The sequence below is a fragment of the Bos taurus genome, chromosome 21 (assembly GCF_002263795.3).
Source record: "Bos taurus isolate L1 Dominette 01449 registration number 42190680 breed Hereford chromosome 21, ARS-UCD2.0, whole genome shotgun sequence".
NCBI lineage: Eukaryota > Metazoa > Chordata > Mammalia > Artiodactyla > Bovidae > Bos > Bos taurus.
Genome location: NC_037348.1, coordinates 45,369,503 through 45,395,467, shown reverse-complemented (window position 1 = coordinate 45,395,467; position 25,965 = coordinate 45,369,503). Strand labels below are relative to the sequence as shown.

The 25,965-nt window shown below is 37.5% G+C and overlaps 1 protein-coding gene across 2 annotated transcripts; it reads left to right on the top strand.

Annotated features, from left to right (window-relative positions):
* The first annotated feature begins 100 nt into the window (after positions 1–100).
* PPP2R3C (protein phosphatase 2 regulatory subunit B''gamma) lies at positions 101–25,835 on the top strand. 2 transcript variants are annotated; one of them, XM_015459282.3, is made up of 13 exons: positions 101–289; positions 4,971–5,098; positions 8,423–8,527; positions 9,453–9,565; positions 9,962–10,059; positions 10,903–10,973; positions 16,259–16,391; positions 17,585–17,640; positions 17,718–17,793; positions 19,135–19,271; positions 21,500–21,637; positions 23,738–23,797; positions 25,533–25,834. In XM_015459282.3, exons 1-13 carry the CDS (start codon positions 142–144, stop codon positions 25,719–25,721), a joined length of 1,452 nt encoding a protein of 483 aa, XP_015314768.2. In that variant the 5' UTR covers positions 101–141; the 3' UTR covers positions 25,722–25,834. The 2 variants fall into 2 exon arrangements, with proteins under 2 accessions (XP_015314768.2, NP_001015645.1); NM_001015645.1 differs by having other exon boundaries at positions 110–199; positions 25,533–25,835.
* The last annotated feature ends 130 nt before the right edge of the window (positions 25,836–25,965 follow it).

The following is a 25,965-nucleotide window of genomic DNA, read 5'->3' as shown; positions in this document are numbered from 1 at the left end:
CCACTTCCGCCCGCGTCCAAGATGGCAGTTACGCGGCCTTCATGACTTTTTACGGGACTGGGCGGTGTTGACGCCGGAGCTGGCAGGGGGTGGAGCGGTTAGTAAACAGCAAATGCGGGAACTGGTGGGCCGGAATCGGCCATGGACTGGAAAGAAATTCTTCGCCGGCGGTTAGCGACACCCAGCACCAGTCCACACAGTGAGTTTGGGAGGAGCCGCCTGCTGAGAGATCCTGGCCCCAAACACCGGGAACTGGGGGGACGATGGATGGGGAGGAGCAGCACCTTTGGTAAAACCTCTCGACAAAAGAGGCTGACTGGGATGTGGTTGAGCGATCCAGAGGGGTTTGACCTACACTTCTCTGGGAAGGGATTTGCAGGAATGAAAAGCTACCTAGAAACTCACTTGCTTGGTCCTAACCTCGACTTGTGAGAGATAATTCAAAGTCGCGGGGCCAACAACCGTTCGATCCTACCGTTGCTCTTACCGCCTTTTTATTGTCACACTTTTTACTTACCTCCTTGCCCATTTTAGACTTCATAATCCGTTTTTCCTTGTCTCTTTCCCTCTACTTCACACTTGTTTGTTAATCAGTCTGGTTAAAACTATCATTCCTATTCCACACCTCCATCCAGGGCAGCTGAATTGTTTCACTTTTAATTCATGTCCACTAACCTAAAGTAGATGTTTCAGTCATTCAACTACACTTCTTTCGTGTGTCCCTAGACATTGACTCTCCTACACTCCAAGGCAGTTCCTTCTGTCACCTCCTAAACTGCTGCTGCTAAGTCGCTTCAGTCGTGTCCGACTCTGTGCGACCCCATAGACGGCAGCCCACCAGGCTCCTCTGTCCATGGGATTCTCCAGGCAAGAACACTGGAGTGGGTTGCCATTTCCTCCTCCAATGCATGAAAGTGAAAAGTGAAAGTGAAGTCGCTCAGTCCTGTCCGACTCTTAGCGACCCCATGGACTGCAGCCTACCAGGCTCCTCCGTCCATGGGATTTTCCAGGCAAGAGTACTGGAGTGGGGTGCCATTGCCTAAACCTCTAATCCTCCAGTATTTCTTATCTACTCCTTTATCTGCTCTCCCTCATCTGCTATTCCCTCTGGCTCATTCTGCTGCAGCTCACTCCCGCCTCCCCCTTCCCTGCATACACCAGGCATAGTCCCATTTTCGTGCCTTGGCACTGGCTGTTTCTTTTGCCTGGAATGCTCTTCTGCCTGGATATCTGTATACCTTCTTCAAATTTGTTGTTGTTCAATTTTATCTCAGTGAGAGTCAGTATCCCTGACTCTGGAAAGATGCATGTGTGTATATCCCTAGAATAGGTGAATGGTAGAATGAGAGTGACTCTTGGGATTTGGGCTCAGGTGATCGTAGTACCACTTACTGAGTTAGAAGAAGAGTAGTAAGGTGAGGGAAAGTAGGTAAGGTAAGGAAATCAATCCTGAATGTTCATTGGAAGGACTAATACTGAAGCTGAAGCTCCAATACTTTGCCCACCTCATCATGCAAGGAGTAGACTCATTGGAAAAGACCCAGATGCTGGGAAAGATTGAGGGCAGGAGGAGAAGGGGGTGACAGAGGATAAGATGGTTGGATGACATCACCGATTCAATGGACATGAGTTTGAGCAAACTCCGGGAGATAGTGAAGGACAGGAGAGCCTGGCGTGCTGCAGTTCGTGGGGTCACAAAGAGTCAGACACAGATGAGGCGACTGAGGACCCAGGCATGCCCAGGATACTCAGTTGTTGGTGAACTGAGCGGGATTCTCATCTGTTGAGGGTGAACACAGCACGTTTGAGGAATGCAGTGAAAGTTTGGAACAGTCATTCACCAAGAGGAATAAGCAAGAGGACATCAAGGGCAAGTAAAATATGTATTGGTGGTTTTGAGCGGCTGAGTTATTAACTACCATGAAATAAATTTGTGGGACCAAATGTTTACATAGTTCGGCAGTTTTCTCCAACAGTTATTAAAAACAAGGCAAATCCAGGTAGAGGAGAAACGCTGGCAGAAGAGTTTCAGGAAAAGAACTACAGGCATATTGAGAAGGAAGTGAGACCAGGAAGAGGAAAAACTTTTGAGAAAATAAATCATAGAATCAAAGACCTCAGGTTGAAGTGCAGCAAGGTTTTGGTAACCGTAAGTTTGTTTCCTATGTCTGAGTCTTTCTATTTTGTAAATAAGTTTATATGTATCTATTTTTAAAATATGCCACATGTAAGAGATATAGTATGATGTCAGGCAGGCCTTAGGAAGCATCACTACGTGCAAAGCTAGTGGAAGCGATGGAATTCCAGTTGAGCTATTTCAGATTCTAAAAGATGATGCTGTGAAAGTGCTGCACTCAATATGTCAGCAAATTTGGAAAACTCAGCAGTGGCCACAGGACTGGAAAAGGTCAGTTTTCATTCCAATCCCAAAGAAAGGCAATGCCAAAGAATGCTCAAACTACTGCACAATTGCACTCATCTCACACACTAGTAAAGTAATGCTCAAAATTCTCCAAGCCAGACTTCAGCAATATGTGAACCGTGAACTTCCAGATGTTTAAGCTGGTTTTAGAAAAAGCAGAGGAACCAGAGATCAAATTGCCAACATCCACTGGATCATCGAAAAAGCAAGAGAGTTTCAGAAAAACATCTATTTCTGCTTTATTGACTATGCCAAAGCCTTTGACTGTGTGGATCACAATAAACTGGAAAATTCTGAAAGAGATGGGAATACCAGACCACCTGACTTGCCTCTTGAGAAACCTGTATATAGATCAGGAAGCAACAGTTAGAACTGGACATGGAACAACAGACTGGTTCCAAATAGGAAAAGGAGTACATCAAGGCTGTATATTGTCACCCTGTTTATTTAACTTCTATGCAGAGTACATCATGAGAAATGCTGGGCTGGAGGAAGCACAAGCTGGAATCAAGATTGCCAGGAAAAATATCAATAACCTCAGATATGCAGGTGACACCACCTTTATGGCAGAAAGTGAAGAAGAACTAAAGAGTCTCTTGATGAAAGTGAAAGAAGAGAGTAGAAAAGTTGACTTAAAGCTCAACATTCAGAAAACTAAGATCATGGCATCTGGTCCCATCACTTCATGGCAAATAGATGGGAAAACAGTGGAAACAGTGGCTGACTTTATTTTTTGGGGCTCCAAAATCATCGCGGATGGTGATTGCAACCATGAAATTAAAAAGACGCTTGTTCCTTGGAAGGAAAGTTATGACCTACCTAGACAGCATATTAAAAAGCAGAGACATTACTTTGCCAACAAAGGTCTGTCTAGTCAAGGGTATGGTTTTTCCAGTAGTCATATATGGATGTGACAGTTGGACTATAAAGAAAGCTGAGTGCAGAAGAATTGATGCTTTTGAACTGTGGTGTTGGAGAAGACTCTTGAGAGTCCCTTGGACTGCAAGGAAATCCAACCAGTCCATCCTAAAGGAGATCAGTCGTGGGTGTTCATTGGAGGGACTGATGTGGAAGCTGAAACTCCAGTACTTTGGCCACCTGATGTGAAGAACTGACTCATTTGAAAAGACCCTAATGCTGGGAAAGATTGAGGGCAGGAGGAGAAGGGGACGACAGAGGATGAGATGGCTGGATGGCATCACCAACACAATGGACTTGGGTTTGGGTGGACTCTGGGAGTTGGTGATGGACAGGGAGGCCTGGCATACTGCGGTTCGTGGGGTCGCAAAGAGTCAGACAGGATTGAGCGACTCAACTGAACTGATGATATTTATTTTTGTCTGACTTATTATGATAATCTCTAAGTCTATTCTTATTGTTGTAGATGTCATTATTTCATCCTTATGACTAAGTAATATTCCATTGTATGTATGTATGTGTGCATGTATATACACACACACACACCCCCACATATTTAGCTGTACATCTGTTGATGGACATCTGGGTTGCTTCCGTGTCTTGCCTATTGTAAATAGGGCTGCAATGAACTATAGAGTGCATGTATCTTTTCAAATTATAGTTATCTTAAGATACATGTACAGGAGTGGGATTGCTAGATCATATGGTAACTCTATTTTTAGTTTTCTAAGGAACCTTAATACTGTTCTCCATAGTGGCTATATCAGTTTAAATTCCCATCACCAGTGCTGGAGGGTTCCCTTCTCTCTATACCTTCTCCAGCTTTTATTATTTGTGGCCTTTTTGATGATGGCCATTCCAACTGATGTGAAGTGAGATCTCATTGTAATTTTGACTTGCACTTCTCTAATAAGTAGCAATGTTGAGCATCTTTTCATGTGCCTGTTGGCCATCTGTATGTCTTCTTTGGAGAAATGTCTGTTTAGATCTTCTGCCCATTTTTTAATTGGATTTTTTTTTTGATACTGAGTTGTATGTGCTCAATGAGAACTTTTGATTAAATGAACTAGAACATGTCAGGTCTATAAGAGAGGCAGTGACTTGAGGAAGAGCAAGTACAGTGATAAGAAGAAGTGGGAGCATCTGAGAACTGGTTGAAGATGTAGAAGAGGCTATTTCAGGGGAAGGTAGTGATTCTTGGTGTTTTAAGAAAGTTAATAGATGCTCAGTATCTAAACAGGAGAAGGCAATGGCACCCCACTCCAGTACTCTTGCCTGGAAAATCCCATGGCGGAGGAGCCTGGTAGGCTGCAGTCCATGGGGTCGCAAAGAGTCAGACATGACTGAGGGACTTCACTTTCACTTTTCACTTTCATGCATTGGAGAAGGAAATGGCAACCCACTCCAGTGTTCTTGCCTGGAGAAGCCAAGGGAGCCTGGTGGGCTGCCGTCTATGGGGTCGCAGAGAGTCGGACACGACTGAAGCGACTTAGCAGCAGCAGCAGCAGTATCTAAACACAATTGTGAAGGCCTTTTTTGTGCTATAATTAGAGCATAGTGTATAGATGTCTTGAAAAAATGTTGTCTGATTTTAAAAGTTCTTTCCCTCCTTAATCTGTTTTGTTACCAGAAAAAAAAAGTGAACAAGAGTTAAAAGATGAAGAAATGGATTTATTTACCAAGTATTACTCAGAATGGAAAGGAGGTAGAAAAAACACAAATGAATTCTATAAGACCATTCCTCGGTTTTATTACAGGGTAAGTGATATCTAAGCAAATGTCTTGCAAAGTTTATAAATTAAGTGTAATTTTTTTAAATGGGATAAAAATCTTTTATTTTATAAACAGATAAATTGATTATATTTAAAATTTTGTATATTGTTTTATTATAGTTGACCTTATTATTTTTGACCTGGTTAAATCTTAGTTTTTCATGTAAATTGGCATAAGAACACAAAGTTGTTACTTGCCACTTTTTTAAAGTTCTTGCTTCCTAATTTTTATTATGGATATTAGTTGTGGTATTCTATTGGATTCTGTTGTCAGGCTTTCTATAAGACTTAGATTTACTTGGTTGGTCACAATTTTTAACTTTGTCTTTTACTCATATGGTGTAAAATGTTTTGCTCAAGGCTAAACTGAAAAATAGATTGAGAATGGAAAACTTTAAGAATTATACTTAATTATATGTTTCTTTGTGCCAGAATGGTAAAGAAGGCTTTGAAGAGCATTGTAGATAAAACAGTAAGACTTTCAGAAAGTTATTTACAGCTAAAATCGAAGGCTACTGAAAACAATAAGACCTATTTAGTATTGTGGAAACTGTAGCTACCATAATAAAGTTAACTTTGGAATTTTAGCTGAATGTCTCTTAAACCTGTTGCCTTCTAAACTCAATTAATTATAACATTATTTGCAAAGAAAGTAAATATTATGTTTTACTTGCATTAAGGAGTGAGGTATTGATATAAGTGGATTATCCAGATAATTTTAACTTATTTCTTCAAGTACAAACTTTTTCATTTGAATCATTTTACTGCAAACTTTTTTGTAATACTGTGTCTCCCAGCCTTTGAAAAATTATGAGACTAATCCATATATGTTATGGAAAAGAGAAAAAGCAGCTAATGCCAGAGACATAAATAAAGATTTTTATATGTGTGTGTTTAACAAAAATGAGGTCACAGCATACATACTTTTCTTTTTGCTTTTTTGCATTTCATAGTTTTCTTAATCAGAGGCAGTTAGACAACTGAGAATTTTTTGTAGTCTGAGGGAGTGGGAAGGGAATTGACATTTATTGAGTATCCACCTACTTCAGAACATTTTATATTCATTATCTCATATAATCAGGATTGTGAAATTGTTATCTTACTAACCCAGAAGCAGCCCTCAGATGCTGACGTCACTCCATTCCCAGGACTCCACTTTCCTGTACTTCCAATACCGGCTGTCCCCTTGTGGTTCCTGAGGGAATCCCCTTTTCCCTCATTTCTGTCTCTTCTCTGACCTCTTCCAGATCCCAAATGGTTGCTGGTCTGCAGATGTGGACTTGTGGGATGTTCTTTCCCTGGTTTCTTCTTCTCCTTCCACTCTACTGCTTCAGAGAAACTACGTGTCATCTTTGGTCACCACTTCTCTCCTTGGCTGGTTACCCACTGGCACATGGTTCCTGTCTCAACCCCAGCCTCACCTCCTGATGCTTATTTCTTCTCCATCCTCTTTGATGGGAAAGGATGGCATCTTAGTTCTTAGAAATAAAGTAAAATCATAGCCCCGAATTTGGATTATGGATTACACAGCTACATTTGATGGGGCAAATAAAAGAAAAGATACATAAAAGAAAGAAGAAATTCTCAAAGCAAATTATTTGAAGTTGTTGGGATGAGTCATTTTAAAGCCCAGCTTAGGGAAATCACCACAATAAGGAGAACCTCTGCCTTGGAGGCCAATTAGTAGATTTTGTCTTGACCATCTATGAGAAGTAAGGTGATCCAATCTCACCAGGCATACTTGACTAAAAGTCGCTCTTCAGCTAGTCCTGATTTAATTCTCTGTCAGGCTAAGGTTACACTGGGAACAGTTCTATGAATATAAATTGAAACTTGGGCTACATTGAGAACATAGAAAAAGTGGTGGGTCATAAAGGAAAGTAAGAGCATGACACATTCTGATACATTTAGTTTGGGGATGGTTATCTTCCGTTGATTACCTGTCTTAGTACTTTACTCCTAGCAGTCACTAGTAAGTAGCATTGAAGTCTACTTAAGGGAGAGATAACCTAACTACCCAGTAATGGAAATGAGATGGAGAAGAGAAAATACACTGAATCCCTGATGTCAGAAGACCCAGATGCATGTTTTTACTCTAGTTGCACAACGTTGGGCAAGTCATTAACATTAGGACATGAGGACATAGGGGAACAAGGAACCAAAGAAAACAACTCATAAAAAATTAAAATAGACTGGAACTCCAAAGATTTAAATCTTGGGTCTGGGACTGACTAACGGCATATGCATTCTTGATAGTCATCCATCTCTTGATTTCCTTACCTCTAAATTGAGTGTGATGAAATCTATCTCACAGGGCTAGTAGGATTAAATTAGAATGTGTGTATTGATGTTTGATATATTGTGGACACATGCTAAATGTTGTGTTTATTTTTAAGTAAACTCTGAATCAAAAAAAGAAACTTGGGCTAGATGGTTAGCTTTTTCCAGGCAGAACTGGCCTTGTGATCACTGAATTCTCTGTGGATCTCTTTTTGTTAAATGAACTTTTTAAATAAATGATGACTTGAAGTTAAGCAAAATTGAGATACAAAAAAGTACTTTTGAGACAGTGGCATATATAGTTTTTTAGACCAAATCAGTTCAGTTCAGTCACTCAGCTGTGTCTGACTCTTTGCCACCCAATGAACTGCAGCACGCCAGGCTTCCCTGTCCATTACCAACTCCTGGAGCTTACTCAAACTCACGTCCATCGAGTCAGCGATGCCATCCAACCATCTCATCCTCTGTTGTCCCCTTCTCTTCCTGCCTTCAATCTTTCCCAGAATCATGGTCTTTTCCAATGAGTCAGTTCTTTCCATCAGGTGGCCAAAGTATTGGAGCTTCAGCTTCGGCATCAGTCCTTCCAATGAATATTCAGGACTGATTTCCTTTAGGGTTGACTGGTTTGATCTCCTTGCAGTGCAAGGGACTCTCAATCAAGAGTATTCTCCAATACCACAGTTCAAAAGCATCAGTTCTTAGGTGCTCAGCTTTCTTTGTAGTTCAACTCTCACATCCATACATGACTACTGAAAAAAATCATAGCTTTGACTAGACAGACCTTTGTTGGCAAAGTAATGTTTCTGCTTTTTAATATGCTGTCCAGGTTGGTCATAGCTTTTCTTCCAAGGAGCAAGTGTCTTTTAATTTCATGGCTGCAGTCACCGTCTGCAGTGATTTTGGAGCCCCCCAAAATAAAGTCTGTCACTATTTCCATTGTTTCCCCATCAATTTGCCATGAAGTGATACATTTTAAATAATCCAATGGTCTAGAATTTAAGTGTAGAAATTAACTGCAGTGTATTTTTAGCTGCCAGCTGAAGATGAAGTCTTACTACAGAAATTAAGAGAAGAATCCAGAGCTGTCTTTCTGCAAAGGAAAAGCAGGGAACTATTGGATAATGAAGAATTACAGGTAAGAATGGAATAATTCTTGGCCATTTCCTATTTGTACTACGTGTGTCATGTGGGATCCCAGGGCGCCTAAATGGAGACAGTAGTGCAGAGTGGCTGAAAGCACAGGCTCTGAAGTGACGATTCCCACAAGAATCAACTGCAAAGCTTATGTGTCCCAAGGAGAGTTTTGTCTTGTTTTTTAAAGTTCATAGGTAATTTTAATGTGAGGCCAAAGTTGAGAACCACTATTGTAGGGAGTCATATTAAGAAGAATATCATCTTCTATTATCCTTTGATTACTAATAACATAATAAAAATAGCTGGCATTTATTGAGTGCTTACTAAGTTCTAAAATTTTCATATACAGTTCCCCTTTAATCCATATAGCTGTATGATGTAGGGACTGTTATCCCTACTTTACAAATGCGATTTGAAACACAGGAAGCTTAAGTCCACCATCCAAGATTAAAGACAGGGCTGGGATTTTAACCCTTGCAGTTTGACCCTACAGTGAAAGTGAAAGTTGCTCGGTCATGTCCAACTCTTTGTGACCCCGTGGACTATACAGTCCATGGAATTCTCCAGGCCAGAATACTGGTGTGGGTAGCCTTTCCCTTCTCCAGGGGATCTTCCCAACCCAGGGATCAGACCCAGGTCTCCCACATTGCAGGTGGATTCTTTACCAGCTGAGCCACAGGGAAGCCCAAGAATACTAGAGTGGGTAGCTGATTCCTTCTCCAGCAGATCTTCCTGACCCAGGACTTGAATTGGGATCTCCTGCACTACAGGTGGATTCTTTGCCAACTGAGCTATCAGGGAAGCCCCAGTGATAGATGGTAGTCTATCATTTTAATGGAAATAACACATTTTTAAACTATTTTTAAAAATTTTGTTCTGTTGATAAAAACATCTTAAATATCTTAAAATTTTGCAATTCTCCTAAGAACTTATGGTTTTTGCTGGACAAGCACCAGACACCACCCATGATTGGAGAAGAAGCAATGATTAATTATGAAAATTTTTTAAAGGTTGGTGAAAAAGCTGGACCAAAGTGCAAGTAAGAATAATATAATTAACATAAGAGTATGTTACATTAAGCATTTTAAATGCATCAAATAAATGTTAATGAAAATTTAAGTCAATGATATCATTTAAGTCAACTTTTCATTAAATAAAGTTTAATAAAATTACTTATAGTCAAGACTATTACTTAGTATAAAGTTGTTAAAAGAAATAATATAGTTTATTTACAACACTATAGTCCCTCATTCTTAAGGCAATAGAATTTAAAGATGTATGACTTAATATTTTAAGTTTTGAACTATAGTTCTCACTTTGATTTTTTCCCTCTACTTTGATTTTTAGTTGTTTGAATTTATGCTATTTTCTGCTGAATCATATAGAAGTCATTTTTTTATTGGCAGATGATTTAACATTTATTTTCTTTTCTTAGGCAATTTTTCACAGCAAAAGTCTTTGCTAAACTCCTTCATACAGATTCTTATGGAAGAATTTCCATCATGCAGTTCTTTAATTATGTCATGAGAAAAGGTGATTCCATTTTCATTTTGCTTCAACTCCTTCTATCTGAGAATAAAGAATTTGGGTCTTTGCTTTTATAATATCCCTTCCATGTCAAACATCTCTTTTATTAAATTTGAATAGCAGAATTTCTTGTCTTTTGACCAAGATTTGTTTTCCTATTATTATGATTCTCTCCTGGAACTTACTAGAACTGAAATTTTCTACCATACATTTGGGTTCACTATTATAAAAAAGTTTATAAAAAACAAAACAAAAACCTCTTCTGAAGATGCTAGCTAACTAGACATATCAAAAGCTGAACCAAGAATTTTAATAGATTGTTATTTGAAATATTTTAATTCACTGGTAATTCCATTTCACCAATATATTACAGGTTGAGTTGCCTGAGAGGATAGTTTCAAACTCACAACTGTAGCCGCATACTCAAGGAGCTTTTATTAAACAACATGGAGTTGTTATGATTCCTATAAGTTCCATAATGACTTGTCAAATGCTGTGTGTACCATCTTTAACTGATATTTGGTTGCAGTAATTAACCTCAGTAGAATAAAATCTGCTTCACTGAAGGCATAACATTACACTGCTTTTTGGTGGAACACAAGGATTCTCAAGGGCATCAACTTTAGTGTCACTTTAGGCATGGTAGAATTGTTGATATCTGCAGTTAATTCTATGGTATATTTATTTCAAACAGTTTTTGGATTAATGAATAGTATATGTGAGAAAACAGATGTTTATGGAGTTATAAATTAGCTTGTCCTTCTAATCTCTTTATCTCCTTTTATGCGTATACATACCAAAGGATAGATCTTAATAATTATTGTATTTCATTTTCTCGTTTACTGTCAGTTTGGCTTCATCAAACAAGAATAGGACTCAGTTTATATGATGTTGCTGGACAAGGATATCTTCGGGAATCTGTAAGTATTAACCTACTTTCATAACTACTCTAGACACCAAAATGCTAAATAATAGTTATCACTGGATGTTGAGATTACAGATAATGTAAGGGCAAGGAGTTTTTCCTTTTTTAAGAGATATAAGAAAAATAACGTGACTGTATTCCCACCTATAGGTTTGGGTCGTAAGGTCAGTTACCAAGAGGATATTTATTACCCATTAGGTGGTTGCGAAGAGTTGGACATGACTGAGCAATTGAGCACGCACAGACACACACACATATACCAATGTAGTTAAAGCCAGGTTATCAGCAAAGAATTATATTACAGCCTCATGATACAAATCATTATTTTTCTTGTAAGTGTAACTATCTTAATTATATGGACATGTTTCTTTTCAGTTCAGACTTTTTTCCCAAATACATATAAAATGGGAATGGAGTTATGCATAAATATGAACCAAGATAATTAATCACTTAGATATATGTTCAAATATAAGATTTAAAGAAATGCAGATTCCCTGTTATAGTTTGTTTCCTGTTATAATTTGTTACACTCTGTTTTATCCAGATTTATATAGATAGAATCTGTTAGCTCATACTGAACATTTACACTTAAAAACCTTTCTAGGGCCACAGTACTGTTCTTGTCCATTAAGGTTCAGATCGACTTGACAAAAGGTTCTTGGTTCTATCCATTTCTCTATAGCAAGGAAGATATATTAACCATTTGTTGATACTTACTCAGGTCAGATATTGGAATACTTCTATATCTCTCAGGATTCTCATCAGCCATTAGTTGGTTTACAAAACACACTATCTCTTCTTGCCTCTTGCCATGAATGGAAACAAAAATTTAAAAAGGGATGGGGAGAAGGGAGAAAAAAGCAACAGTGTATCGCTACAGTTGTGATTAAAAGGGAATAATCTTCTCTTCTGTCAGTGAAAGGAAACACTTCTCTCAAAGGGAGAAAAACCTGTCTCCTAACCTTGGTGCTTTGCCTTTTGAAACCAGACCTTGTGTCTCCCTTATTTAAAAGATAGTGATTTCCAGTGCCAACATCTGTAATTTGAGTAGTATAGGCAAACTTTCATTCAACTATTAAATCTTAAATAACGAATTACCAAACACTTAATTTATGCCAGGTACATTGCCAAGCCTTACCCTTATGTATAATAAGGTGCTTTTTTCCTAACAGAGTGAGGAGGCAGACACTAAATTATCTGCAATATGATTTCAAAGACTGACAAGTTCTAAGGAGAAAATAGGGTCCTAGAAAGAGTATGACTGGGGTTGCGGAACTATTTTAGATAAGATGAAAGGTGCCTCTTTGAGCTAGTGACTGAGTTTCAGCCATGAAGGATGAGAAAGAACCAGCCTTATGAAAATGTAGTACAAAGGGAATAGCAAGTTCAGTGTCCCCAAGGCACAGTTAAACCTGATCTGTTTTAGAAGCAGAAGGAAGCCAGTGTGTCTAGAGCATATGAGCAAGGGTTAGTGTAACAAGAGGCTTCCCTGGTAGCTCAGCTGGTAAAGAATCCACCTGCAAAGCAGGAGACCCCAGTTTGATTCCTGGGTCAGAAGATCCCCTGGAGAAGAGATAGGCTACCCACTCCAGTATTCTTGGGCTTCCCTGGTGGCTCAGACAGTAAAGAATCTGCCTGCAAGGTAGGAGACCTGGGTTCGATCCCTGGGTTGGGAAGGTCCCCTGAAGGAGGGCATGGCAACACACTCCAGTGTTCTTGCCTGGAGAATCCCCATGGACAGAACAGTCTGGTGGGCTACAGTCCACGGGGTTGCAAAGAGTTGGACATGACTGAGCAACTAAGCACAGCACAGCACCAGAGTTGACAGAAGGGGAAGTTGGAGAAGTAGGCAGAGCCACTTGTATTAGGGTATGGTAGGGAGTTTGAGTTTTATTTTGAGACTAATAGGAAGCCACAAGAACTTTTAAGCTGACTCTGTCAGATATGGTTTATATTGTATTTGTTTATTTATTGGCCACAAAGCATGTTAATCTTAGTTCCTTGACCAGTGATTAAACCCAGGCCACAGTAGTAAAAGTCCAGACTCCTAACTACTAGACCATCAGTGAACTCCCTGGTTTACATTTTAAATTTTCTTTTTTTTTTTTTTGGCCATGCTGCTCAACCTGTGTGGGATCTTAGTTTCCTTACCAAGAATCAAACCCATGACCCCTAAGAATCAAACCCGTGGCCCCTGCAGTGGAAGTGCAGAGTCTTAACCACGAGACCACCAGGGTACCTCCCTGGTTTACATTGTAAAAGATGACTGGATATGTGGAGAATGAATTGTAAGGAGTCTAGAGTCAATGAATAATTAGGAAACTACTGTAGTTGTCCAGGTGAGAGATGATAGTGGCCCAGACCAGGATGATGTCTGTGAAGAAGCCAGTAATAGATCAATTTAGTATTTATTTTGGACACACACCCCCCAACAACAACAAAAATTTGCTGCTGGATTAGATGTTGGGGGTAAAGTATTGGGGCCTTCATAAAGAAAAGGTAGGAATCAAGTTTAAATTTTTTACTTTGAATAAATAGTGGAATAAGGGGAAATAGGTGAGGACTAGGGTTGGGGATGATAAGAGTCCTGTTTTGGACTCACCATGTATGAGATGCCATTGGTTATACAACTTAGATTATAAAGTATCTCAGAGGAAGTAGAAACATTATATGTCAGGAGGGATAAGCAAAAGTAACAAAATTATACAATATAAGAAACCATGAGAGACACTTAAATATATAATCTTGGAATAGGGAAAGCTTTTCTGAATATGACAAAGCTGAAAAGTCTAAAAAACAAGTTCAGCTAATTTTTAAAAAAATCTGTAAAGCAAAGACCATCATAAACAAAGTAAAAACAAGAAGCTGGGACTTCCCTGGCGGTCCAGTGGTTAAGACCTTGCCTGCCAGTGCACGGGGTGCAGGTTTGATCTGTGGTGGTTGGGAAAGTGGTCTGGGATCTAAGATCCTACGTGCCTAGCAGTCAAGAAGACAACATACAGCAGAAACAATATTGTAACAAATTCAATGAAGACTTTTAAAAACAGAAAAGAAAACAGTAAGCCAAGAAAAATATCTGCAACTTACTCACAGACAAATGACCAAATTACTCTAGTGGAGAAAAAGCTCCTAGAAATAAGAATAAAGTGGCTGTTAACCCAGTAAAAACTGGGCAAAGGATATAAATAGTTTGCAGAAAGTAAATACAAATGCTTCTTAATCACAGGGAAAAAAATGTTAACCTCACTTTATATGAGAGAAATGCCAAATAGATCTACACTAAAATATCATTTTTCACCTATCAGATTGGCAAAGATCAAAAAGGTTGATAATGACTTTAATGAAGGAATGTAAAATAGACCATGGGTTCCCAAACTTTTCCACTTCACTGAGGTGCCCTTATTGTCTCAGTAATTTCCATAAAAAAAATGGCCAAAAGAAATACCTAACAACTCCATTTATTAACCAGTTGATTTTGTCGTTTAGTCACTGTCGTGTCTGTGTTGTAACCCCTACTATAGCCCACCAGACTTTTCTGTCCATGGGATTTCCCAGGCAAGAATAGTGGAATGGCTTGCCATTTCCTTCTCCAGGAGATCTTCCCGACCCAGGGATTGAATTTGCGTCTCCTGCATTGGCAGGCGGATTCTTTACCACCGAGCCATCAGTGCTGTGTGCTCAGTCATGTCCAACTCTTTGCGAGCCCATGGACCATAGCCCACCAGGCTCCCCTGTCCAGAGAATTCTCCGGGCAAGAATACTGGAGTGGGTTGCCATTTCCTTCTCCAAGAGCCACCAAGGAAGCCCATTAACTGTTAGTTTTAGCTGGCACTGTACAGTTACTCAGCCCTGGGTTGGACACGGTCATCTTTGATTCCTTTGCCACACAAATTTTCACGTGATACTTGCTTTATCACAGCAACCACCAAAAACCTAGCTTTGCAAAGATGAAACGGAGTCAAGTGAAAGTAGCTCAGACATGTCCAATTCTTTGCGACCCCATGGACTATAGCCCGCCAGACTCCTTGGTCTATGAGATGTGGCAGGCAAGAATACTGGAGCAGGTTGCCATTCCCTTCTCCAGGGAATCTTCCCGAACCAGGGGTTAAACCCAGGTCTCCCACGTTGTGGGCAGATTCTTTACCGTAGATGTTATCAAAAGGAATAAATTTCAATCTAATGTGATTGAAATGTGAATGACCTTGAATTCATAGCTCTAGCCCATGGTGATATGTTGTGCGGTATCCAATAGATGTCGCTGTGTTTCCTTTAATTTATAGTATCTTGCTGCACCCCCTTGAGTTTAGTGTATCACTCCTGGGGCACAATTCGGAAGCTGTTGATAAAGCCATCACAGTGCTGGTAGTAGTGTGAAATCAATACATCCTTCCTGGGGAAGTGTGAAGTTTGCTGTTGTCTATCAAAATTATAAATGTGCACATGCTTTTGACCCAGCAGTTCAACTTACAGAAGTTATGTCCTGTATTCTCCCATAGTCTCTATGAGTGAAAAATTACCTTGGCCCCTATAGTATGTTATTTATTTATTTATTTTTGGCCATGCTGAGTGGCATGTGGAATCTTAGTTCTCTGACCAGGGAATCCAACCTGTACGCCTTGCAGTGGAAGCATGGAGCCCTAACCATTGGACTGCCAGTGTATTCCCTATAGTATTTTAGTGTCGCAAAAGATTATAAACAGTGTAGATGTCCGTTAGTAGAAGACTGGGTCAATAGATTGTTACATTCATACAGTGAAATAATAGACAGTTACTATTTCTTTGCACAGAGTAGAGTAGAAGTTCTTTGAGAGCCAAAATGGAATGACTGCAAAGTGTATTGCTAAATGATAAAGGAAGATAGAGAAGAATTTTCATGGTATGCTGCTACATCCTGTGTAAAAAAGGGAAAAAAAATATACATATATATGTATTATCTTATATGTGCATAGATTATCTTTGGAGAGATGTATCAAAAACTAATAATGTAGGTTACCTCTGCGGAGAAGAAATAGGTGGGAAGGAAACTTTTCAATGAATACTTTTTTTGTTTCTTTTGTATTTGGAACTATGTAGAATGTGTTACCTATTCAAAAATATATTAAGATGTAAATAAATGGCATATATAAAATAACTTCACCACTAATACAGTTATAAATTTATTTCATTATTATAGTTTCAATGCTGAATAATTTTAGGACTGAAATTGTATTTTAGTATCTAATGAAAAATCAAGATCAGACATTTAACACTGTAAAATTGAATTTTGTTTTGTTCTTTCAGGATTTAGAAAACTACATATTGGAACTTATCCCTACTTTGCCACAGTTAGATGGGCTGGAAAAATCTTTTTACTCCTTTTATGTTTGTACAGCAGTTAGGAAGTTCTTCTTCTTTTTAGACCCTCTAAGAACAGGTAAAAGAAAATCTTATCTCACTTAGACATTTTCTAAATCTCAGTAACTAGAGATAAGTCTTTAAAATGTAATTTATTTTCCTAACATGTCATTAACACTGATATATAAATATTTTGATATATAGATCTTTTGATTTACTTGCACCAACCACCATCAGCTATGCGACAGTGGACATGTCACATAACCATTTACAATTTGTCTTTAAAATGAAGTATCAACTAGGTGACCTATGGTTCTTTCCAGTTTAAAGAAGCCAGGTATTGATATATTTGCTAGCCCTAATAGGTAATATACTGGAAAATTATTCTTTTTGATGAAAAATATGAATTGGGAGATAGGAGGACCATTTAGCCATAATGTATTTTTCTCATTCTCAAGTTAACCATCCTATGTGAGGATCAGATTTGTAAATTTTGCCTCATGTTTAACAGTACACTCTATCAACTGTTCTAACCTGCTAGACTGGGACAGAGAAAGGGACAGAAGGCCCAAACCAAAGTCCTTGGTTCTTTTAGGTCCTTGAAAGTGGCAGCTGTGTGAATCCATCACAGTATGGGGTAGCTGTCAGTCTTTTTTAAATGCCTTTGTTAAAGACATACACATCTTTTCCCTTTGAAATTTACAAAATAATAGCCAACAGTTTTGACTGTTTATTATGTACTGAGTATTGTGCTAAGCAGTTTACATAGATTCTTTCATTTCCTTCTCAACTCCATAAAGAAGGTATTATCCAGATTTTATGTGTAAAGCAACTGAGACTTAGATAGATTGCATGTCTAGAAATGGTATTTAAATCCCATCTCTCTACTCTTAACCATGCTTTATATTGTTTTCTATTCCAGAACCTCCAAAGGAAAATGGAGACAGTCTCTTTATTTGACTACTAACAGTATCATATCCATAACCACAAAAAAAATTAACTTTTTTTGGAATCTTGTATCACTGTAATTTTGGAATTTATCAATTGGACATATATTTGGTGGTATATAGGTAGACATATCTATATGAGATTTTATTAACTATTCCCTGCAGATTTCCCTTTTAACATCAATATATAGTAAGGACTTTGGAACATGAGAGCTAGGAAGCTTTAAAATACCAATTGTGTGATTGTTCTTCTAAAACAACATTTTTATAAAATTGAGTTGCTCTTGTTTTTAAAATTAAGTAATTGTGTTTCTCTTCTTTAAAGGGAAGATAAAAATTCAAGATATTTTAGCATGCAGCTTCCTAGATGATTTATTGGAGGTAAGTATGTTTTTAAATTACTTAATTCTATCACTTGATAGTTGCTGTCTTCTAATTATGTTTCTTTGTTCATCTAGTTAAGGGATGAGGAACTATCCAAGGAGAGTCAAGAAACAAATTGGTTTTCTGCTCCTTCTGCCCTAAGGGTGTATGGTATGTTCTTATCATAATGCTAAAATTTGAATTATCTGTTCCTCAGTAAATGTTTCATTAACTTCTATTCAAAGAACAGTTTTATACGTAGCCTGATTACCTTAGGGCGTCGCTGGTGGCTCAGGCAGTGAAGAATCCACCTTCAATGCATGAGACCTGGGTTCAAATCCTGGGTTGGGAAGGTCCCCTGGAGAAGAGCATGGCAACCCACTCCAGGATTCTTGCCTGGAGAATCCCTGTGGACAGAGGAGCCTGGCGGGCTACAGCCCATGGGATCACAGAGTCAGACACAACTGAGCGACTAAGCACAGCACAGCAAAATTTACCTTAAGATCAAATTATCCTAATTTTCTTAAGAGCTTCTATGCTAGATTACTAAATTTTACTTGTTTAAATACCAACCTTTTATATATATGTGTGTATATGTATATATTTTTAATATAGTTGATTTATAATGTTGTGCCAATCTCTGCTATACAGCAAAGTGCCAGTGTTTTATATTTTTGTGACTCTTAATTTAATACATTTCTAGCACTTTAATATAACATAAGGAATGTGGTTTGACTATTGTTGACTCAGGAACATTAATATCAACGTCACCTATGATCTTGCATTGTGATAAAATGCTGCTCTCAGGGTCCACAGAAGGATGTCTTTGGACCTAGTTTGCTTTTTTCTTGAATTTCATTAGTCTGTTACACTGTTCTATTGAGTGATCTTCTGACTTGTTTTGGCAACCTTGACCTCTGCTTTCAAGTGCCAGCACTGCAGTGCTTTATCTTGGTTGACCCGCTGCTGCTGCTGCTGCCACTGCCGCCGAGTTGCTTCCGTTGTGTCTGACTCTGTGCGACCCCAGACGGCAGCCCACCAGGCTCCCCTGTCCCCAGGATTCTCCAGGCAAGAACACTGGAGTGGGTTGCCATTTCCTTCTCCAATGCATGAAAGTGAAAAGTGAAAGTGAAGTTACTCAGTCGTGTCTGAGACTTCACAACCCCACGGACTGCAGCCTACCAGGCTCTTCTGCCTATGGGATTTTCCAGGCAAGAATACTGGAGTGGGTTGCCCTTGCCTTCTCCGGGTTGACCCCCTACCTCCATCTAATTTAGAATCCTAGGAAAGTTCTAAAAGGTTGCAAACTGAAAACAAATAATGTAAGTGACTTAGCATAAAGGCATGAATTTTCTTTGACTGGTTTCTGGCTTATCATTGTTCTAATAGAGATTAAAGGAATAGCAGGTGTCTATCTTGACTGTAACATTAGTTTAAAAATCAAAATATTAACCAATAAAAATAACTTTTTGTTTCTTTTGGTCGTGTCTTTTTATTGTCTTTCTTCCCAAGGCCAGTATTTGAATCTTGATAAGGATCACAACGGCATGCTTAGTAAAGAAGAACTCTCCCGCTATGGAACAGCAACCATGACCAATGTCTTCTTAGACCGTGTTTTCCAGGAGTGTCTCACTTATGATGGAGAAATGGTAGTAGTTTAAAACTCTGAGTTTTGAAAATTTAGACTCCCACAATTTCCAAAAGCCTTTTTTTAAAAATAGAAATATAGTTGACTTACAATGTTAGTTTCATGTATACCCCATAGTGATTCAATATTTTTATAGATTACATACCAAAGTTATGGCAAAATATGACTATATTCCCTGTGTGAAGATTTCATTCTTTTTATGGCTGAGTAGTATTCCATTGTATATATACCATGTCATCTTTATCCACTTATCCGTCGATGGACACTTAGGTTGCTTCCATATCTTGGCTTATGTAAGTATTGCTGCTGTGAACACTGGGGTGCATATCTTTCCGAATTACTGTTTGCATTTTCTTCACATAAACATCCAGGAATAGACTTGCTGGATCATCTAGTTCTCTCTTTAATTTTTTGAGGAACCTCCATACTGTTTTCCATTGTGCTGGACCAATTTGCATTCCCACCAACAGCGCATGAGGGTTCCCTTTTCTCCACATCCTTGAACACTTTTGTTATCTTTTATTTGGTTTTTTGTTTTTGCATGCGGGGTCTTAGTGGGATTGAACCCATGCCCTCTGCAGTGGAAGTGCCAAGTCTTAACCACTGGACTGCCTGGGAAGTCGTTAGTTCTTTTTGATGGTAGCCATTCTGAACAGTGTGAGGTGATCTCATTGTGATTTTGATCTGTGTTTCCCTAATGACTGGTGATATTGAGCATCTTTCCATGTGCCTGTTGGCCATCTGTTATCTTCTTCAGAAAAATGCATGTTTAGGTCCTCTGCCCATATTTAATCACAAAAGCCTTTTTCTTGATGTGATACAGCAGTATTTTCTTGTCAGTGTATAACAGTATCTTAAGAAGTATGAACTGATCAAATTGTTTGAGATTTGGAGCCTTTGATCTTAAGGTAAATTTGCTCAAAAACATTACTTCCCTTATTGACTCAGGACAAATAGAAATTTTTACTATTTTGTTCATTTCATTATTGGTGCACCTATTGTAGAGGAATGTTGTAGGCTAGTAAAAAAAAATAAAAATCTGAAAAACAGGTAAATACTATTGACTATTTTCATATAGATGTTTCACTCATTGAGTTACCAGGTCAGATACAGTACCATATATGCCATGATTTAAATTAAGAATCAGGTTGTATTATTCTAAGTGACTACCTTAGTAGCTAAAGATTTGCTAACATGCGCCTGTCCTTTTATCACAATTCAAAATATATACTTGAGAAGAAAATTCTAAATAGCACTTTTTTTTAAATAGCATTTTTAAGTCACCATTCTTGCTATTAAAAATATGTTAAGGATTTGATAACTTTTTCAAACCAATGATGCTTAAGAAATAGTCACTGTCAGCAGAGAATCAGGGTTTTATCATTTAGATTCAATAACAGTTTTCTAAATGAAACCATTGTTAACCAGCTGCCAAAAGAAAAGAGGGAAAAGGCACAGAAACTGCTTCATGACTCCCACAGCTGCCTAAACAGTGAGAAGCTTGGAGTATACTAATGATGTGATAAAGAAAGAAAATCAGAAGCTACCGTTAGGCATGGAGTTTAGACCATGGTAAGGTCTAGCTCTTATACAGAGTTTATCAGAAAAGAATTCTTAATCTTAGCCTAAAAAAATCCTTTCCAAGATTATAAACATTTTTTTCCCAAGTGAAAATCTCTGAAGTACTTTACTTCTTTTAACCATGCAAAAAAAGTAATCTGTGACTACGCTTTTTTTTATAGAAAAAGCTTTCTGTCCTCTTCATGTCTTTTTAGCCTTCATTTGTATTCGTTTGCTCCCTTTTGGATGAAAACAGTGTCAGATCACTGTAGAATATCTGGCACTCTTAAGATGACTTATTGGAAATCATCTGAATTAAAATTTCAAAGCAGTATTTCATACGACCACATGAACTGAAAATATAAATTTAGTGGCAATACACAATAGCTGTCACTCTCCTGTCCATTATAAAAGCCTAATGAATGAAAATTATGATTTAACACAGCAAATCTCATAAGAAAATGAGCTGTGCCCCCAAAAACTATCTGTACAGGTTAACTGCAGTGTATAGAATTCCTAGAAAACAACATTAAGTATGAATTCGTATTTCATATTAAAAAATTGCCATCTGTGATTACAAAATAGCCTCCAATCATCATTCATTCATTTGAACAATGAATTACAAATTACAAATAAGGATTCTAACGAACATCATTTTCTTTTCTTTAGGACTATAAGACCTACCTGGATTTTGTTCTTGCATTAGAAAACCGCAAAGAACCGGCAGCTCTGCAGTATATTTTTAAGTTACTTGACATTGAGAACAAAGGGTATCTGAATGTCTTTTCCCTTAATTATTTCTTTAGGGTAAGTCTCATTCGTGTATCTTTGTTATACAGTTTGGTTTAAATTACCTACCAAGTGACAATTTAATCTAACTTGGGGTGTTCAAATTTAGCAAAAGGATTTATATAACAGATTTCAGAAGGAAATCAAGTCTGGTTTTAGTTTTTTCTATTTTTGAATATATAAATGGGCTAAATCAGTGCTGATTTGATTAGTTGTAAGACACTTTAGAAGTGTGTAAATACATGCCAGGCTTATTAACCAGTGCAGATAAAAACATGCCTGAGAGAGTCTGTGCTCTTGGTGATCAAAAACTAGTATGTAAAATTCTATAGAAACGTTAATTACACATTCAGAAAAGGGAACTCCTTTCCACAGTTTTGCCAACCTGGTGTAGATTCTTTTAATTGTTATGCTATAACAAATATATTTAAAAGTTGGCTAGAATTCACATTTCAGTGTGAAACAGATTTGCTGAAATACTTATTCTGTGCCATAGGTGGTCTCAGAGAATAGCATGATGAGCTCTGAAGTAGAATTTGATTGTATCTGATAAGCATTCAGCTGTAGCAGGTGTAAATGTAGGAATGTCCACCCCTTTAAGATAAATCATTCCTCAGTTTCAATGGTGGCTTTTCTACTTGATGGAATGGTTTTGTACAGTACTGTTCCACTCTGTTGCCACATAGCTAGTTTTTAGAAGACCATCTGGTTTTTATATGGTTAAGATCAATGGTAAGAAGACATTTATTTTTTCTTTTTGACATTTTTTTAAAACAGTAAAAAATGGACACTTTCACATTTTTGTCGTAAACCATTTTCCTCTGGAAGCTTTTTTTTTCCATCTAAAAATTTTGTGATACTCCTAAAATAACTTTGTCTGATGTCTGAGTTTCAGAGTATATACTTCATAATTTCATGTTAAATTCCCTGAAAGGCTTTCTTTCTCTTATGATTTTCTAGGTAGTAATGACTATAGATTATTATAAGGATAAAATAAATTACATCCAGTATGAGGATGCATTTTCTAAAAACTGAATGCCACATGGGACTTATATCCATGACTAATCTGAGAATCTGATACCACTTATCATAGGTATGCCCCTGCTTTAAGCAGACCTATTAAATGAAAATTCAGTTTTAGGAAAACACAGTAAATATATCTTTCAAACTACTCAATCCCTTTTCACAACTATTTCTTTATAGTATCTTCTAATCTTATTTTATTTATTAAATACTTTGAAAATATTTTACAGATTTGTTTTAGACTTGGTTGTATGGGCTAAGGTAAAGTTACTGGTACAAGCCTGGCTGTGTGTAAAGCCTTTGTGCATCAGTATCCCAGTGATAAAGCTAGGCCCGCATTTGTGCATTTGCACTCTAGATCACTTCATCCATATCTGCTGCTCCAGTAGGTGAGAGTGTATTCAGATTCCCGTGTGCTGCAGAGATGCCCTGTACACACTGGGATCAGTGGCACTACAGAGTGGCACTCAAAACATATTTCACTGATTATTTTTCAAGAATTTTAAGCTTTCACATTTTCCAGTGAATGACTCCCACCTAAAATATTTGTTAGTCCAACTGGATCACTGCAGTTTCTTCAGTCTTTTTTTTGGTTAAAGTTCATAAAATAATTTGAGGGAGGTTTACCTCCATTTTTTTCTGTCAAGAATATGAAGTATAGGGTGGGAGGGGAGGTGGTAGACTGGGTGCCTTACAGAATGGTGAAGGTGTGAACAGCATTCCTAGAAAATGGGAGGAGCAGGTCATAACAGAATTGCAAGGCCATGTTTTAAGGCCTGTCTGGGGTTGGAGACTATTCTTACATAATAGTAATCTTACATAATAGTAATCTGTACTCTTGTATACTTTCCTTATGAAGTTCTCCATGTGTAGATCTAGAAAAGTTAATGACTACACCAATCCAGTGTTTAGGTTTTGCTCAACAGATGTAAACCAAGGTCAAGGAATTTGAGAAAATTCACAAGGATGGTTAAAACAATGAGATTTATGGTCTGATAGGATAGGAAACAGAACTAGAAACAGGGCCATGGGAACAGGACAGGGAATGTTGTGTATTTTATTTTTTGTTTAAGGATTTATTTCTATTAAATACAGGCCATACAAGAACTAATGAAAATTCATGGACAGGATCCTGTTTCATTTCAAGATGTCAAGGTTACTTTTTTCTTTAATTTACATAATTTACAGCAGATAACCTGAAAGCAACTTATGATATACTGAACCAAATATTTTCAGTTATTTGATCTGAATTAATATTTAGGTCATTAGAAACTGAGACAATAATGGGACTAATGATTTACACAGGTTAACATTTTAACATTGTCAGTCTTGTGTTCTCATTGGAAGCATTCATTCAGATTGAAAATTAAGAGAATCAGTACAGCCTGTATCTTTTGGCAGTCTGTTCCACCATAAACTGAATTTGGGCAAACTTTAGGTTCAGGCACTTTTTTAGTCCACTCCTTCAGAGGGCTTGCTTGCTTTGGTATTATTTAAGGAGACATCAATCTTACTGTATGAAAACTACTACTCTTTGAAACACATGCCACTACTTAACATTTTAGTAATCAGACCTTCATCAGCTGTAAAACACATGGGGGCATCCATTACTGGTTCAGGTGAAGTAAGGTAATAAAATAACGCATCCATTGTAACCAAATATAATAAAAGGTTATGTCGGTTTAATATAAATGAGACAAATTTAAAACTATGCAACTGGCAATTTAAAAACGAGTCATTTTATATGGCCACCAACGTGGAAAGGGAAATTTCACATACACACCAGATTAAAAAGTCATACGTTTACCTGAATTGTTCTAATCTTTAAAAATGTAATTTAAATACTACTAAATAGATTGAGTGATTTTACTATAAACAGATTAGAAAACATGTACTGATACCCTATAAGTAATCTTATAGTGCACTTTATATAGAAAAGGTTCTTCCATCTGTTCTAGTTATTTTTATCACCATTTAGTGTCATTGTGGAAGACTAATTCTTTAATACGCCCCCATCCATTCCAGGTCCAGAGTAAAACGTTGACATTATTATTGGAAATGAAGTTTTGTCCCTGTCTTGGCTCTAAAGCATTTAAGTTTTTACTTTGAGCCAAGTCTGCATTAAATCAAGGCCCTGCTTTACCCCTAATTAGAAGACAATAGGAAAATATAAGTAGTTACCACATATACAAAGAACACTACATTAGATAGTTTTGCCACTAATTAGCTATGTAGCTTTAACTGAGCTTCACTTTCTTTATAAGAAACATACAGGCATACCTTAAAAAAAATTTTTTTTAATGAATTGAAGGTCTGTGGCAACCCGAGTCAAGCAAGTCTATTGGTGCCATTTTTCCAACAGCATTATCTCTGTTTCACATTTTAGTAATTCTCACAACATTCATTGTTATTATTATTAGCTATATGTTGATCTCTGATGTTTGACATTACTATTGCAAAAAGATTCCAACTTGTTGAAGGCTCAAATGACAGTTTGCATTTTAAGCAATATTCTTTAATTAAGGTATGTACATTTTATTACATATAATGCTGTTGTACACTTAAGAGACTACAGTGTAAAGATAAACCTTTGTAATGCACTAGGAAACAAATTCACAAGAGTTGCTTTATTGCAATATTTACTTTATTGCAGTGGTCTGGAACTGAAATCAGAGTATCCTCAAGGGTATGCCTCTACCTAAGGAATCTTCCACTAAAATTCTGTGTATATAGAAAAGAGATGGATTGCCTGTTAAATGAAAAAGGAAAACCTAGAACAAAAAATTTTACATAAGCTCAAGTGCTAGCCCTAAATTTTAGATCACTGTGTGATAGAAATTAAATGAATGAGATAGCAAATTTCATTGTATTTTTTCTTCCTCTCTTGCAGGATGAAATCTTTGACATGGTAAAACCAAAGGATCCTTTGAAAATCTCTCTCCAGGATTTAATCAACAGTAATCAAGGAGACACAGTCACCACTATTCTAATTGATCTGAATGGCTTTTGGACTTATGAGAATAGAGAAGCGCTTGTTGCAAATGATAATGAAAACTCTACAGACCTTGATGATACATGATCTCTCAAAGACTAGACTGTATTCATTAAAGTAATCTTGGATGCTGCATGTAAATCTTTTGACACAGAATCCTTAGAAACGGTCTAAATAAAATACTTCATAGGCCTACAGAACACAGCAAATGTTCTGGTTATTGGAATTTTGGTTGCAGTGGCCTGGAAGAAATGGGACCAAATTAGGAGCAGTAAATTCTGGTTACACTTAGCTCAGATATGGCAAGTGTGATCTGGTGAAGGTAGGAGTC